Raw genomic sequence first — 18,070 nt, 5'->3', positions numbered from 1 at the left:
AGCAACACCAGCAGGAGCCCTTCTGTGTAAACAGAAGCCTCTGTTCTACAAGCCCAGGTAGAAGACTAATACAAAACCTTGCAGAGGTTATCAAAACTAATACAACAAAAATATACTGGGTAGAAGGGAGAAAAGTCTTGTGTCGGCAGAGGGCACAGAAAGAAAATAGAATTTCCTTCGGAAGAAAGAGAATCAAATTATTCCACGCAGGAATCCTCTTTCCAATTGGTGAGCGCAGTACATTGTCTCTCCTTTAGGACAGTCACATTAAGTGGAAGAGGAACCATGGCTTTTCAAAAGCGTCCCACCTTCCTCATGTTACCCCCATGTGAATATTCGCCTTCCAAGTTCAATTGTTCTACCTAAAAATTCTTTGAGGAACTGTTCAATCCTTGTGTAAGATGTTGATTTTTAAAGAGAAATCATTTGAAAGGCAAAACGTGAGAAGCAAACAGTGTAAAAAACCAAGAGTCACAGGAAAGCACAGGAGGGAGGAAGGGAGGGAAAGGATTTGGTTTTGCCTCTCTACAGAAATTGTTTTGATACAGTATCCCCATTGCATGAATTTTCCATATGCCTGTGTCAGATCCACTACTTTCAGCCACAGAGCTGTCAGATGCTCATTTTTTATGGTGTGCTTACGTGGCAGGCCAACCTTCCTGTTGAATCAGTCAGTTTTTCACAAAGCCAGGATCTGCAACCCAGAAAGATGTACATGCTCTTTTGGCCAAAAGTCTCAACTTTGCAGAAGTGAGTCGGCAAAGCAAACAACTATATTCTGGTACCTAACAACTGTTATCAGAATCCATGGTTTTACATGAAAAAAAAAAACCACCCACCACATTACAAACAACATAAGAAATAGCAACTACTCTGCACACATATATGAAGCAAATATCACAACGGAAATGCAGATTTAAATGCTCAGATGCTACTGGCATCTGCAATTGGCAATTCTTAAAATAATCCAGAAAAATCTTACAAACTTTTATACATGCTCAACTTTCTTTGTCTTTAACAAAATGAGGAGGAGGAGTCATTTAGTTCACAAACAAAAGCCTTAATACTTCAGCTAAAACTTAAAATTAAGTCTGTCGTAGACTAAGTAGAATTTGCAAAACAAAACAAAACCAACGCCCCCCCTTTTTCCTTTACCCGTAAGTAATTAAGAAACCCCATAATCCCACAACTAAGTGAAAGTATCGGTCACATAGGTATGACTTTACAAAGCTGAGGAAGGTGGGAGCATCTCCTGCCTTTTCACCTCACACCCCCAGCCTCTAGCAACTGAAAAGTTACCTCCATTCTCCATGCCTCAAACTCCGCTAAAGTGAAATCGCATATTTAAATGCAGCATACATGCTAATCGGGATGTCAGCATTTAAACAAGCGAATGCAGAGCCGTTAATCAAAACTGATTACCAGCTTGCTTTCTATTTACTGGAGATTCTTCTGTAAAATATTATCTTAGTTACTGTTGCCAAAACTGTGTTTTTAAAACCTCTTGGAGAAAAAGCTGATTAGTTATAACATTGGCTCAAGAGCCATGTTCTACGTCAGTGTTTACTGGAAATGCAGGACTGAAATTAACTTGCAGGTAACGAGAACGTCATTGTGCATCTTGTACATTAAGTCTTTCTGTTAAGCTAAAAAACAGGCTTTGTCTCCTCTGCCCCTTTTCCTGGCATCAGTAGACTTTAAAGCACTTCAAGGTTCTGAATGCCCTCGCAGAAGTAAGTGGTTAACCAGAAACTTTCAGCTCTGGAAAACACTGACCACTACATCCTTTTCAAGCTAATATTTTCCACCAATAAGACATTAACCTTCAGGTTCTTCCCCGTTTCTAAGGATTTTTAAATAGCTTTTTATAATTGATACATCCAACTACAGAAGGCCAGCATAGATGAGCTAGGACTGTCACTGGCCATGCTGTGTAAATTGTGATTTCCCAGGCAAATCAAAAATCAGAAATTCAGAAGCCCCATTTATAAACTTCCAAAGCCTGACTGCAGGTGACATATGAAGGTCCACGAGAAAGGATCACAACAGGTTCTACCTGTCTTTTAGCCTGGATGCTACAAAGAGGCACAGGAAAGGATGCTGCGAGGCACGCCAGCCCACTCAGCACACCCTGCCCTTTCTCTGCTGAAGTTCCCTTTGACAGTCCAAGACGGTAAACAGGAAAGATCTCCTGCGCAAATCTGGTCAGTGTTTACTGAAGCGTGGAGCCTGGACATTCAAAAGAAAAAGTGCTAGAATGTGAATCTTCTACAGGATGGGGAAACCAAGAACTTTTACAAAAAAAAAAAAAAAGTACAAAAATTACGGTAAAAGTTGGAAAAAATATTTCAATATTAACTCACTTTTTACACTTCCAAACAGTCCTAAATGTGTTTATACAGACCTATGAGAAATGCAACCACTCGCACTCTTGTTCTTTCATCTTGGAGACACTGTTTGTAGAAATACTGCCTAAAATAATGGGGTCAGTTTTCAGATGTATTGAAAATCCATTACTTGGCAAAGCTTCCCGAACACGTTACAGACAGATACCACATTCTTCAACTCTCTGAACCTTGATTCTTAATACAACATGATCCTCTATAGCCAGTTTCTGGTTCTGCTTTCTCAAAACACTGTAAAGATGTTATTCCTGAGGAACATAGTTTGTTAACTATTTTTTAAGGCCTCATCATGTAAACTCAGGGGCACTTCAGTAGAAATGTCTTTATACCTACAACTTTGTTCAGGGAGCAAATCAAAACACATAAGATGTTAGCAATATCAAAGGTTTGTTAGGCTTAAGAACCGGAAGAAAAATCAGGGAGGAATAAGACGACACTATGAATTTGCCTGTTTCCTAGATGCCCACTAGACTGTTGGTTATATTTGCATTAGCAGGCAGAATGGTAGAGAAGCAATAGCCATAGATAGTGAGAAGTGGAAGTCACTCTGGAGAAAAAGAATGAGAGAATAAAAAAAGCACAGAGTAGGAGGGAAAAAAAAAATACAGAAACACCACCAGCAAAAAAACCACCACCAATTAAAAAAACAACAAAAAACCCAACAAGTTGTGAAGACAGAAAGTTAAAACAATAGTCTTTAAGAGCAGTGTGCTATTCATTTATTTGTGATAGAAGCCAGCCTTAAGACCCTGGAAAAACATTAATAATTAAAATCTGTTTTGTGCCGAGGCCATATCCCGCCTGGGTGCCTGCGAAAACTTCTCAGGAGCTCTGGGACGTGCCCTGATCTGCCTACGGTGCCCGCTCGCTCTTGGATCCAGGATCCCTCCGTCAAAAGCCCCAAGCAGGAGATCCCAACCCGCTCCATCAGGGAATTTCAGAGTGTGCCTTGACAGTACTTGTGCATATGCAGATGATATACCAAGACGACGGAAAGCTTCAGAAAACCATGAACTGTTAAGACTGCAGGGCTTCTGAGCAAGCCTGACGACTAGCCTAATTAATGAGCCTGAGAGAGAGATTGACCATTTAAACGGGGTGAGCAGCCAGGCAACAAAAGCTGTCTCGATCTCTCCACCACTGCAGCAGCAGGTTTCTTGCCTGTGAGCAGCCAGATTGTACAGCAATCCCCATACCAAGCCTTGCTGAAGAGGTACTCAAGACCAACTGCATTTCACAAGCCAGAAGTAAAATCATCCTGTACCAGCACAGCAATTCCTCTGACATCTCCAGAAGTTACATCACTGTTTCAGGCTATATTCTAGAATTTTAAGGAGAAAAAAGGAAAAAGCACATAAAGAAAACACTACCTTGAAACATGCTGACGGACACATATACCTGGACATAATCTACATATACTCGTGCTCTAAAATAAATGTAAGATTTAACTGGCACAGAAATACACTTTGCTTAAAATACAGAAAATACACCTGGGGAAAACATAATTAAATGTTACATAAATTGTTATAATGAAAAAAGGTATTATCCCACCCCCCTAACAAATGCATATGATACTTGAGACAAATTCAGCAAGCCTGTACATTAAAGATTTTTTTGAAAATTATTAAATCATTCCTGTAATAAAATTTAGTATTTTCATAGTTCCTAATCTGCCTTAGTTACAAAAGCATTGCCCTTACACTGAAGGCGGCAACTCTCTTTTAAGATTCAGGGCATTAAACTATTACAGTATACATATTTAGCTCTGCCTCTTCACAGTTGAGAATTAACGTTGGCATATTAAGCATTGTGCTAATAAACGTTATAAAGTGAAATATTTTAAACACAAATAATACATACACCACTGTGCTTCCTTCATAGATCTGGGACAGAAACACTTCTTTCTGTAAGAAATCCTGAATGAGGGAGAAAGGTAAAATCTGTATATCTACTGCGCAAGAGACGTGCAGTCCTCTTCCCAAAACCACAACGGCTAGAGATTCCTTACAGGTAACAGAACAACAAAACCACCGCAGAAATTACATGCCATTTCTGAACACTCCTTCCTTTCTTTTTCCTGGCTCTGTTATCGTGTCTTAGGGTAAGAACAAGTGTGCAATCTCCCATCTGACTTGACAGAGCTCAGTAGTTAAAAACAATACGGCTCAACAATAACTTACCCTGCTTCCCACCCCCCGAAATTAGGCCAAAAATGAGAGGAAATCATGCGGTGTGCTCTGGATGTTCCATGACTACCACCGCTGGCAGGGCGTCAGCCACGTATTTCATAGGTAACTAGGAACACACGCACGGTTGTTTTGTAGCGACGCTACACCACAAGCTCCTGCCGAACCGCTGCTTTTCCTCCCCGCAGCTCGTCCTGAACCTTGGGCCATTTCAACCAGAGAAGTCTGCCCAGGATTTACGAAGGGGACTTAGTGGGAACTTCTCTTTTAAGCACACGGGAATTCAGGGGGAAGAAAGCCCACATGGCATTTTAACATATGAGCAGGCATTCTCTACTCGCCACTTCTGCTGGCAACCACAGATGTTAAATCCAGTTTACTGCATTAAGCAGATTCAATTATATGAGTATCAACAAAGTCTTAAGTCAAAGATGAAATTTTCAAGTACACAGGCTCTTTCGACTTTGCCTTAACAAAAACTCTCCTTCCGCTTTTCACAACCAAAGGTCGTCCGGGATTCACTAAGTCAGCATATTCTCAGAGCAGCCTCATGCTGAGAGAAGCTTTAAGGGCATTTAAAAAGTTTTTGTATAAAACCAAGCAGTACTGCCTCGCCTGCTGAACTAGAGCTTCCCCACTTCCCCCACAAATGCATCACCGAAGGCTCCAAACATCTGCTGTAGGGGTTCCCCCCCACTTCTTACTGTAAAGAGCTCTTACTTCTGAACTATGATACATTTAAACAAGCAGAGGGAAAGACTGTACTTTGCCCAACTCATCTAATTTGGACATTTCGAGTCCAGTTTATTCATCTGTTTTAACATCGCAAAGAAAATCTTACTTTCCAACTAAGAGCCTGAGTTTCTCTCTTCGTAATCTCATAAATCATTCCTGAACTAAAATGCCTGCTACAGAAGTCCAGTCCAACATACCAAAGAATGAACAAGTCTAGGAACACAAACTGGGAAAAGGCGTAGCTTTAGAAAGTCTCCTTTACATTTTCCAGTGTGAATATTTACCCCAGTTTGCGATTTGAAATCAAATTGTCTGATCATAAGAAAAAACTCAAAATACGTGTCATGAAAAAGAGTAATTTCAGGATTAAAAACCAAGACAAAGCAACACTACCCCAAAATCAGAGAACTAGCCTTTTTCCACTTCCCCAGCACACCAAGTTGGGCTACAGGTGACCGCTTTGGTGATGACGGCTGACTGTGGTTAGAACAAAACAGTTCTTCAGCCATTGCGCAAAGCGTTAGGTCAAACAGACACTACCTCCTAACCCGCAGACAGCTGCGTGTTGTTACTGAGCTCCCTGAGCAAGGTCCTGCACGTCTCGGTCCCCACCGAGGACCAGGAATTCTTCCCACAGCCCGAGAATCCTCGCCTGGAGCAGCAGGGAAGTACCTATCACACAACTCCTTTCAAGCATCGTAACACAGGCACAGCGAACAGTCTGAAGGAAACAGTACTATGCCTTAAAATTCCTTTGGTACTATTAAAGAGAATTCATTGCAACGAGGTACTTTTAAATGGTAGCGATGCTCTTGGAAAGCTTATTGGGGTAGATTTTAGACCTGTGCAGTAACACAGCCCGCAACTGGCAAGTCCAGCACGCTGGTGCATTCCAAGTTTGAAATCACCAACATCAGTGTCAGAGAAACTTGTGCAGTTTTAAAGCAGGAAAAGGTCAGTTAAGAAGAATGCGAGACCATAAGCCTTCACCCTTTTCATAACAGCCACTGAAGACGTAGATGACCATAAACCTGTGAGGAGGCTCTCTTAACCAAGCTTCTCAGGCCTAGCCAGTCATTAAAAGTTACCTTACATATAAACCCACAGCAAACCAAAATCTACTAAGAGATGCATGGAACTAAAAAAAAAAAAAAAAAAAAAAAAAAGTTAAATGCTTATAAGAAAGCTTGACTCTTCCAATATGTAATTGTTCCTGGGCTCAAAAGACTGGACTCAGTTTCATCCCCAGAGCCAACTGCCTGCTCTAATAGAAATGTATGAAAGGGCAACTGCTGAATTCTTACTTTTTGTTTCTCCCTTCACAACTACAATTTTTTTCATGACCTTCCTAACACGCTCGAGTTCATGCTTCAGCAAATGCCAAATTCTGTAGCATTTCTTACTCCATGCTCAATTAACAACAAAGATGATACAGGATGTAAAGGTGAGGCAGAATTACAGATCCGGACTGTTTCCACTTCACTGTATTCTGAAAGAAATCTAACTGGCTTATACATGGCTTTCAATATTGAGTTCATTGCTGCTTTTCTGATGTCAGTGTGAATTTTTTTTTTTTTAACCTTACCCTTCACTAATTTCTTCCAGCTCGAGCCTGATTCTAACTGCAACTATAATGATTTTATATTCCATAATATAAGCTATATTCCATAATATAACCTATATATATATATAAAATACAACACAACTAAGAACAGAACTAAGCTCCTTCCTCCAGTCTTATTCTTTCATCAACAGTCATGCTTGCAGACATTTCTTTGCAATCTTGTAACCTGGAATACCATCCTTTTATCCCTCTCCTTCACGTTATTTTAACTCCTCCTGAAAGCACCTATTTTTGCCACTGCCTGTATCCAGCAGACTCTCTTTGCATTACCCCCATCTTCTTTTCCTAATATTTAGCATGCATATGCGGAAATCTATAAATACATATTCAAAGCTGCCAGTGCCAGCTACAATCAAGCTTGGTTTTCTGGACCTCTTTTTAACTGCTTAAATCGTAGCCAAATTTTGCTCATTCTGAATGAAAGTTCTACGCCAAATGTTAAAGGGAGTGTTTTGTTTGACTTTTAATTGTCAGCTGAGACCAGTTCAGTTTCCTGATGGTTTACCAGTACGCTAAAATTCTTAAAGTCATCCATTTAAGAACCTCTGTCGCTTCCCAGTTTTGAAATTTGTCAGTAGGAGAGGGTTCTAAAGGGAAAAGCAAACAAACCAGAAATAAGGACCAGACCTTTTGTTATCCTTATGAAAAAATCTATACCTGTCTTTGGACAACTAAAGACGCTCAAAAAGCCTGCCACTTACACATGGCAAATAGAGATTTCCAACCTCGCTGCACAAGGAGGTCAAGCAAGAGGCGTGAGAGGGCCCTGGCTCCGCGCCGTCCCCCCCGGCCACCATCGCCACCTCCTCCAGCAGCAGCGGGGCGTACAGCACCAGGGAACCAGCCAACCCAGCACAGAAGTCGCCCCTGGCCGTGATGCCAGCACTCACCCTGGGTGCCACTACTTCTTCCCCTGCGGGGCCAGCGAACGCTCGGGCGAGGAGGGCAACACAGCGTGGGGAGCAAGCACCTGAGGTGGGGGAAGCAGGACCGCTTCATTTCCTCCTCCTCCTCCTCCAGCGGCAATGGCTTAAACCAGTCACAAAACCAACTGGGAAACAATGACATTAAAGATGTTCCTCTCCAGAGACTTTTCCCGCAATGAGTATTCCTCCTGGTTGCAGGGGCTTTCTCGGCAACACGATGATGAACGCCCACCGACGGGAGCGACTTCTGTCCCCGCTCCCCAGCGCCGGCTCCACGCGGGGTACCGCCGCACGCTGCACAGCTCGCGTAGCAAAAGCCCGCGGTCCAGTCTGAGGTCCCAGCACCTCGATGACTCATACGGGAAGCGTTGTGGTTCAATACGGTGGAGTTTCTTGGTTTTTTTAGTTTGCTATTTTAGATGCTAGGAAGTAACCTTTAAGAATACCTTTTAAATGTTAAGATTGTGAAGTGAAGCAGCAAGAAGCTGGAGAATGCCAAAAGTAAGGGTGTTTACGCAAACTACGCCAGTGCACAAAATGGGCTGTGCTCACTGCTTGGCTCTGTTTACTACCAGTTTCTTCATCATCTTTTCCATTATTTAGCCACCGAGTGTCTGCTTCACAACACTAACAACTTTATCTTCTCAACCCTTAGCAGCTGGTGTGGTACTGGTATCTTCAATTTACAGGCAGAAAACAGAGGCATAGAGAGATGAAAAGATTTGCCAAAAGTGTTGGCTAATCTTGGATCTTCCACTTGAGTCACCTAGACCCTGATTTTTTATAAAAAAATTTTTTAAAAGGTATTTAGCACTTTCGCAGTGCTTTGCATCCAAATTCAGAGCCATAGCGAAGCGACCGCAGCTGTTAACGGCTCTGAATTTGTGCCCGGGCATCTCAACTCGGGCAAAACACACACATGCAATTAGCGGCTGGCTGCAAAGGCTCGGGTAACAGAATGGCTCAGTCTCACACACGAAACTTGGTGGCAGCGGCAGGAATGAAACGCAGCTCTCTCAAGGCAATACTGAACAGTCTTACCCACCCTACCATTCTTTCCCCTCTTGCAGTCCGCTCTCAGCGGGCTTTTGTCCATCACCTGTGGCCACTGACATAAGCCTCAAGTGTCCTGTGCAGTGAATAGGACTAGACCCTGTTGAAAACACTTACATGGTCAAATTGAGGGACAAGTAACAGCGAGACGGGGACAGGATAGGTGATGGGAAAAGGTGGCAAATTGCATCTTTAAATCCAGCTGTTCTTACACTGCAGAGTATTTTGGATAGTTTTTCACACGTAAATACAGACATTATTCACATTACAATAGAACTTAATGGCTGCAGCCAAGATGATCTCTAATGTGCAAGACGTTGGAGCACAGACACCATAAGAAACAGCCTAAAGGTCTCTTACACTTAAACACTCTTACACTCTTAAACACTCTAAACAAGTAAAACAAAAACAAATAGAAAAAGAGAAACATTATCATTCCACATCCTAGATGAGCAATACCAAGGCATGGAAAGACTACTTCTATGGTCTACGAGATACCTGTTCTATTCATTGCATAACGGGCGGATCTTCTGGTACTCCAACTGATGATGTACAGAGCACACCATGCATTCTCTCTACCTTCATGACAAGAGGTTCTGGTTTCAAATTTAGTTCATACAAGAAATTTTCTGTACACAGAAACAAGACTTGCTGCCAAATCAAGGGATACTTCTATAACAGAGTCACTGAGAGTCAAAGACTTCTTGTTCCACCTGTGTTTCATGCATGCTTCAGAAACCGGAGCAAGACACATATGCGGCATCTTTACAGATGTCCACAGGTACGCCACAGAGCTCCAACCACCAGCACTTCTGATGTACCAATAATGCATCAACAGCCCCTCAGAAATACCCTAACGCAGAGCATTATTTTTTTGTCAGAAATAATACTGACACACAAAAGTGAAATGTTGTGCTCACACATTTCTTCTGAACCAACCCAGCACAAGTTACGGAAATGAGCCTTGAGAAATTGCAGCATTGGTTGTTTTTGGGTTTTTTGAGTCACTTGATCCAAATCATGATCTAATGCACAGCACACCAGTCGAGACTCAAGTTTTACAGACTGCACAACCAAACGCTAATAAGAAATATCAACCTGTCAGCTTTCAGCATAGACAGGCCTATTTCAGTATTGAAAGCACATTACAATTTTCAACCAACTCAAAGAGCCTTTGCTAGATCACGCTGAAGATGTAGCGGATGCCTAGCTCTTCTGGACATCGTAAGACCCAGAAAGTATCCAGCATTCTGCCAGCAAACTTATGCACACTTTTCAGACTACTGCAAAGCTATCAAGCTATTGAGCTAGGCTATTCATACTATACTTGCATTTCCCTATCAAATGCAAAGCGTTAGAAGATTTGGAGATGACTGTTGAACTTTACTGGCCGTCCGCCATTTGTTTCAAACAGGAATATTTGATTGAGAAGGAAAAACACAAACAGCAACAACTTGTATTCTTAAAAATAACAGAAAGCTTACCTAGAAAGAGACACAAGTTCAAAATATTTCTGTTACAGCTTTGTGTTGGTGAATCAGAGCACTGTGCTAACCACTGTATGAGTTTTCATTTTAAACTCTGCAACTGGGTACTTCTAAGTAAACAAAAACATGAGTTGTTTTTCCTTCTATATCCTCACAACCATCTGACAACAAACCAAGCCCACTCAGCCCTTCTAAAAGCACGATTCTCTAATGCAACTGTACTTCTGGGAATACATTACTGCTTCCGTGAAATGTCTTGTTACACCTGTGTATCAACTGGCCATGTAAATACAGGGTGTAACCGCATGCAAAGCGGTCTTTTTGTTAGTTTTAGTTGGCTAAAACTTCATACAACAAATAAAGTAAATGAAGAAAAGACAACCTCTGGATGTCTGCGTAAGAGAGAGGTTTTCCTCTTTGGCAGCACACTTGCTTTCCAGAGGGAAAGCGACGATGCTTTTCATCAGCAATACGATACGCGACTGAAAAATTCAAGAGACCAAAACAGTATCAGGAGCATCTGCTTATAAACTCGGTTCCAGCCACGTAGCCCACAGGTAACCCATGCCAGGCTTTTCCTAGGCACGCCTTCGGCCTTCGCCTTTGAAACTGCTAAGGCTTTTCCAGAACTCGCACGCATCCAAACCATATCCTGTCCTCCTGATACAGTTTTTTTTCCCCTGCTGTAAAATCAGGTTAGTATAGCACTATATTGACTCACCTAACAAAAAGCCAGCGAAAGCCAAGAAAGGGGACAGGGGAGACGACCTCAGCAAACAGAAGAACCCAACAAAAAACAATAAATCTGATCTTCACTGATCCTGATACTTCAGGGCCACTGCTAATCTGCCAAAGGCTCTCTCAGAAGTATACAAAGCAAGTAAAATAAAGCCATGTCACAGAAAGAAGAGCCTTAAGGTTTCCTGCCAAAATCTTAAATTTAGCTCTCTATATTAAACGATGCTACTTCATCTTCCCCAGACAATAAAGTTGCTTATGGTAAACACAGGCAATACTAAACCGTTCAAAACGTACTCCTACGCTGCAGAAAACCTCAAATTAACTAATGGGGGGGTTGGGGGTGTTTATGGTGGGTTTTTTCCTGTGTGGGGTTTTTTTTTGGTGGGGGAGAGGGACTGCATTGGCCTTTTTTTTAGGGGAACATATTTTATGTTCTTGGACTTGGTTGTTTATTCTCCAGACTGAGTTGGACTGCAAGTGCAACCCAAGTAACTCACCTGATGCACAGCAGGATAGAGAGTGTCAAGGGTTGTTCAACAGTGATCTCTCAAAAAAGTTAAACATTGATGGGCTCTGGACAAGTCCAGTTAAGCTGTCGGAGATTTGATTGCTATGGGGCAACGAGAGGAGTTGGGACAAGGGAGGGAGAAGCCAGGTAAGGCCACGGAATGTTCTTTGTACGTAGCACAAAAGGTGACAATTGGGTTTAGACAACTTAAAAATACCTTTTAACCTAAAAACGCAGGTTACTTGATCTTACATCTTTGTCTTCCCAAAGTTATAGAATGTAAGAGTTTGCCAAGTTTCACCTTCGACCACAGACATTTATTCTTTTCAGAGGTTTAATTATCATCAGTACTAATTATCATCGATCAAGCCATGGGTGCAATTCATTTTTTAAACTTTTAACGGTTAAGACTGTCAACTTAAGACTGGTCTAACTTTGCATACATAAAAATAAGCTGTCAGAAAACAGATCTGTGAAATCTTTCAGCCTCCTCGAGTTCCAGCAAAAACTGAGGGTTTAAGCAAATATTTTCTACAGTATTCTCAGAGACTGATAGAATGACTAAAGAAACTGAAATCCAGTTTTCCTCATTATCTAGACTAAAAATGGAAATAGGGCATAACTAACGAGAAGTAAACTGATTTTTCAAACCACTTCACCTCTAATAACCCGTGATAGTAGCAATATATGCTCACAATGTGTTGAAGTTTGCAGCACCTGTGTAGTTTTAACAATCATTTAATCATTCCAACATCATCTCAAGTTATGGGCTCACTGTATACCTCTATTTCCCTTCTCAACATTTAACCCATCTTAATTCATTCAAGAACTCCATTAGTTGTGGGAAAAATAGGAACTGATGAAAACTGCTATTACAGGGGGCGATAAAAGCTAAATGACTGGGGAAATTACGCAAGGCAAAAAAAAAAAGCAATTAATTTCTTACACAATTGAAAGTTTAATTAGATTATTTATTTTAAATGCATTTACTTAAGTGAATAGAACACTTTACAATAGACTCCTATTAAGTTTCAAACGAGACAAGAGTAGATATCAAACAGAGTACTAAAATTAGATCACTCTCATATTTGATCAGAAAAACCTAAGCTCAGCTATGTCAGCAGCTTGGTAAGTAGCGGTATTAAAAATCGGGCTCTAATTTATTGCTTCACGATCAGTAAGGAGGGGAAGCGGCACCACCTAAATGTGAAATCCCTGATCCGTGATGGAGGTTTATCCATCACACCGAACAATGTTGCTCAGCACTTCCTGAATAAAGACACTGCAAAAATGTCTTCTCCAGCAGAGATTGTTAGTGGCAGCAGCGACACAGCCCGCAAAAGGCAAGGTCTCAGGTCGAGCTGTATGCACTAGCAGTCGAGAGCCTCTCAACTGTGAACTAACTGAAACGCGTGCGGATGTTTGTTGGGTTTTGGCATAAAAAGTTAAAACGGGAATCAAACACTGTTCCTGCTCCTAAAACTTTTATGTTGATATTTGTGGTTTTGTAATCGCTTTTATTCTCTGAAGGGATGCTTCCATACTGCAACTGTAAAATGCACACTGAAAAAGCTGGTGACAGCTACATGTGAGGGTGCAGGTGGAAGCATGTTCTCCCGAAAACCGCGTACAAGGGCGGGGATGGAAGCGTGCTCTCCCTCAACATACACATCTGCTCGTCAACTGACATGTATTTTTCCTCTCGTTTAATTCCTCCAGGGCCACTTCTACCAAGACAGTAACAAACAACCATAGGATCAGATTCCTCACATTCATCTGCCAGTCCTGGGCTCGGTTAAGTGCACTGGGATTTTGTTCAAGGAAACGTCTGGACGTATAAGCTTGCCAGTTTGTGGAGCAGGTCGCTTGCCTCTTTCCAAGGCCAGCGAGCTACCATTTGGCTGTGGGAAGGCAGGACAGCAAGGAGACCAAGGTCAAACCTAGCAATTCCCGAGGCAGCGTGGGTGACAGAGATGATAAATAGTGAGGAGGCATGCATGGGAGGAGAGTTTGATCCCCTGAAAAGCAAGCCAAATTGATTACTATTAAGAAAAACATATACTAGCTGTCAGATCTCATGCTGCTTCTACGCTACACGCATTTCCCACATCCTTGTGTATTTCAACTGTAAATTCTCTGGTAAGGAAACTATGTCTTCCTTTGTATTTTCAAAGTTCATGCTGGTTACTGCTCTAACCTGGAGGATCTCAAGAATGCCATCAAGCACACAGACTGCAGGAATAAGAACAGATTCCACTTATTTCTCTCAAAATTAGAACTGTCTCACAGATGACTCCTAAAACTTGCCTACAAACTGTTTTTGAATCAAAACAGACTTCTTAAATATTATTTCTTTAACCTCGTAACTGCAACTGCAACCGGGTTTCCCAAGAAACTTTCTCAGCAGAGAGCTACGTACCTCTCAGATTTCTGGGATGTATCTGCTTCGTCCGAGGCATTTTCCTCTAATCTCATACACCACTTTCTCCTCTCAGAAATGGAAAGTACAGCAAGCAGAGAGATGGCAGCTCCATACACTTGTCAAAGGGGTCAGTTAATCCATATGCTAAAAAAAAAAAGAGACAAAAGTTATGAGATGGTCACATTAATGAGGAAAACAGAGAGACCTGTTTGCTCCCTTTCACCCTCAAATGGCTACAGAGATTAGCGATGAGCAAGAAATATTTCTGTACCTATCCTTTCACAGAGTGAAATGTTCCAATATCTTAAGAAAACTAGATAAGGGTGAAACTCCTTTTGGGATTACTCAGGAAGCACCAGAAAACTAAGACACTTTTCCACATTTGTCAGCTGTTTCCTAACCAGAAAACGTCTTCCAACAACTTGTGTCCTGTGCAAATAAACCCAGAAAACTAAACAGAATTTGACATCAGGCTTTAAGATACAGATCTTCATCTCGGGGTGAGGGGAGACCAGAGTGGAGGGCAAACGCACGCTGTGTCAGCAATAATCCACCCTATTTGTAACATCAGCCACCTCCGGGCTCCCTACGTGGAGCGTGCAAGTCTGGAAAAACTCCCCAGGGGATATTTCTGCCGAAATACCCTGTGCGGATAAACCCCACGGAGCAGGGAATCCTCTTCATAGCCTAACACATGCATTTGCTGCGGAAATGGCACAAGCCTACATCTGCACCCCCAAAACTACCTCTTTTGCAAGACTAACAAAACTTTCTTACTTTTCAAACATTCTTGCGATTTGCTTCCAGCTTAAGGAGCATGTTGGCTTAGTTTCTGAAATCCTACAGGCTGTGAAGTGTCACACAGAACTATGGCAAAATACTCACGCACAAGAACTTAAAAAAGAAAATGACTGGTGTAATTCCACTCTTCCTGATAAACAAAACAAAGCACTCACCACTTTTCACTTTTTTTTTTTAATAGTAATACTACCTCATGCTAACAGATTTTCTTTTTTCAGTTAACACTAGGAAGAAATTTTTAAAATTTATATAAACTTCAGAATGTCCCCTAAGATGGACAAGTTGATTAAGGATAGCTATTTGAAAGAGGAAGTATGTAGAATTTTTAGCATTTAAGAATGAATTTAGGTTTGTGGGGTTTTTTTTAAGACAACTCTTTTTTTTGTGAAAACAGAATTCAAACTCAACTTAAAATAGACGATTTGCAACCACCCCATCAGCCTACAGACTGTTGAGGAATATAATCATTAATTTTTAATGTTCCTTTTGTCTGTTGCTGCATAAAAAGACCCAAACAGGAGAAGAAACTGACTGCAAACTAACACAAAGGAAGGCTGGAAAATGTTATTCTGACTAATGGGTCTTCACTAGGGCATTACCGCAAGATAAAGGAAAAAGAAGGAAAAAAATCCCAAACAGAGCACACAGCCTGTCAAGTTGCTCCCCCGAACCACTTTATCTGCAAGGACAAGAGCAAGATTGAGAAATGAAATGAAACCGTGGGCTAACAGGTCCATTTTCCTGGTCTTGGACGCGGTAGCTGGGTTGCCTGAAGCAACAAGCACCCCCTTGAACCCCCGTCCCCCGTCCGTGGGAACTTTGGGTGCTGCTGGGCTGAGGTTTTGCCCTATTCTAAAAAACTCCGTCACCCCTTGACGCGAGTTTTTCGGAGCAGGAGTTTGAAAATCCACCCCCCTCGGGTATCCCTAAATCATGAAAGCACCTCCCGCTGCTCCCCTGCAGCAGAAATGACATCTCATTTACGCTTTAAAAACACCCATTTCCCCCGCTCACCAGCGGGACTCGTTCCTTCGGGGGAAAGGGGTGGCCGTGTGAAAGCCACGGCGGAAACACCGCGCAGGACCCACGCGAAAAGTCATTCCCTCCTTAATTTGAACAAAAAAAAAAAGGGGGGGGGGGAGCGGGAAAAACGGGCCTTTGCAAACGCAGCGGTCACATCTTCCCCCTCTCCCACCCCCGAAAAAAACCAACCCCCAAACCCCACACAGATGAGGGAGCAGGGCGGGGAGCCGCCAGCCCCGGGAGCCGCCGGTATGCGCGAGCAGGGAAGGGAAAGAAGGGGGGGGGGGGGGGGAAACCACACCACCAAAAAAAAAAAAAACCCATGAATGAACACAGAGGGAGGAGCCTGGGAAAACCCCTCTGCACCGCCGCACCGAACAAAGCGCTGCACACATGCCGGGGGGGGCGGCCGCAGCCCGGCACCCCGCGGGGACGGCGGCGGGGACGGGGGGAGCCAGGACGGCGCTCCGCGGCACCCACCTCCCCCACCCAAAACCCCGGTGTTCCTGCGGGTCCTGGAGGGGTCGCGGCGGACAGTTTGGGGGAGGAGGGGGAGAACGGGGCCTGCGGTCCTCCCCGCCCGCCCCCCCGCCGGCGGTGGCGGACACATTGTGTTGTGGCTGCCGCAGCTCTGCGCCGGGGGGGGGGGGGCGGCGGGGAGCGCCCGTCCCGCCCCGCCTCCCCAACGCCCCCCCTCCCCGCGCTTCCTCGCGGCGCCTCCCGAGCCCCCCCCCCCCCCCGCACCCCCCGCGGGGCCCGCTGCAAACCTGGCGGAGGGGCCGGCGCGGCGGCGGCTGATGGCGGCGGCGGGGAGCGCGGCGACCCCTGCGCGGCGGCGGCGGCGGCGGCGGGCGGAGGGGGGGGGGGGGTGAGCAGTGGGGGGTGGGGGAGGGCCGGGAGCCTCCTTCACTTGACAACCTCAAACACAAACATGACCCAGCGCCGCCGCCGCGCCCGGGCGCGCGCACACGCAGGCAGACAGACAGACAGACACACAGCTCGGCACCGTCCCCCCCGGGCCGGCCAAGGCGCCGCCCCCCGGCACGGCCCCCCATCCCCCCCTTCCTCCTCCTCCTCCGCAGCCCCCCGCCGCCGTGCCGGCCGGCCCCCGGCCGCGCCCCCGCCCCCCCGCGGCAGACCCCTCCTCCGGGCGCCCGTGTCCCACCCGGGCGCGGAGCAACCCCGGAAGCCCCCCTCCCGCGGCCCCCGCCCCCCCGGCTGCGGGGCGATGAGGGGGGGACACACGCGGACACGCACAATGCGGGGGGGCGGGAGCCTCCCCTGACAGGCGGGGGGGCGGGGCGGGCCGGCAGGCGCGGGCGGGCCGGGCGCCGCCACCGGGCTCCCCTCGGGGAGAGACGCGCTGCCCCGCCCCGCTCCGCCCCGCCCCCCGACGCCCCGGTCACTGGCGGGGGGAGGGGCGCGAGGCGGCCGCGGGGGGGGCGGGGGGTATTTTACCTTCTCTCACTTTCTATTGCAGGAAGCGGGGCCGGGAGCAGTGACGTCACCGGGTCTCCCGGCCCCGCCCTCTTCCCCGGCCCGGCCGGGCGGGGGTGGGGAGGCGGGGGTGGGGGAGGGGTCGGGGGAGGGGTCACCGAGGGGGTTTCCTCGCGGCCCGGTGGGGGAGGGACGGCGGCGCAGCGCGAGGCATAACAGACGCGCGACGAGCCGGCTTCCCCGCTGCCGCCTCGCGGGCGGGACCCCGCGGCCCCTCGGCAGCGGCCGCCCCCCCCTCGGCCGGGGCCGCGCGGCCCCTCGCCACCGCGGCCCAGGGCTCTCCTCTGGGGGTCCCGCGCGGCGGCGGCGGCCCCTCGGCCAGGCCCGGCACGAAGCAGCGCCTCCCCCCGGGGCGAAAGTTACCGCCGCTCCTCCCCCCCCGCCCCCCACCCCCCACCCCGCCGCCGCTCGGGGCGCTGCGCCGGTGCGCCTCGCGCTCCCCCCTGCCGCGGCCCGGCCCCCGGGGCACCGGCACGGCCGGCCGGACACACACACACACGCACCCAGGCAGAGCCGGAGCTGACGCGGAGATCCCGGAGGTTCCTCCCCGCCGCCCGCCCGCCCGGGCTTCCCCGCGCCCCCGCCGCCCGCCCGCCCGCCGCGCCCCGGCGCCGCCGGGGGAAGCTCACCGCCGCGCCGCGCATCCTGCCGCGGCTATAACT

At 46.1% G+C, this 18,070-nt stretch overlaps 1 protein-coding gene across 1 annotated transcript in view; it reads right to left on the bottom strand.

Annotated features, from left to right (window-relative positions):
• The window catches only part of HIVEP1 (HIVEP zinc finger 1), a gene marked incomplete at its 5' end in the record, with an annotated part of 116,326 nt that extends 102,202 nt beyond the window's left edge, over positions 1 to 14,124 (bottom strand). Inside the window, one exon of the mRNA XM_082015382.1 lies at positions 14,085 to 14,124. Coding sequence (XP_081871508.1) covers positions 14,085 to 14,124 — 40 coding nt within the window. The remainder of the gene's footprint in view (positions 1 to 14,084) is intronic.
• Positions 14,125 to 18,070: the final 3,946 nt, after the last annotated feature.

Source organism: Phaethon aethereus (genome assembly GCF_964289735.1).
Source record: "Phaethon aethereus genome assembly, chromosome: 2".
NCBI classification, from domain to species: Eukaryota; Metazoa; Chordata; class Aves; order Phaethontiformes; family Phaethontidae; genus Phaethon; species Phaethon aethereus.
The sequence above is the reverse complement of the archived record's forward strand: the minus strand, read 5'-3'. Positions and strand labels throughout refer to the sequence as shown.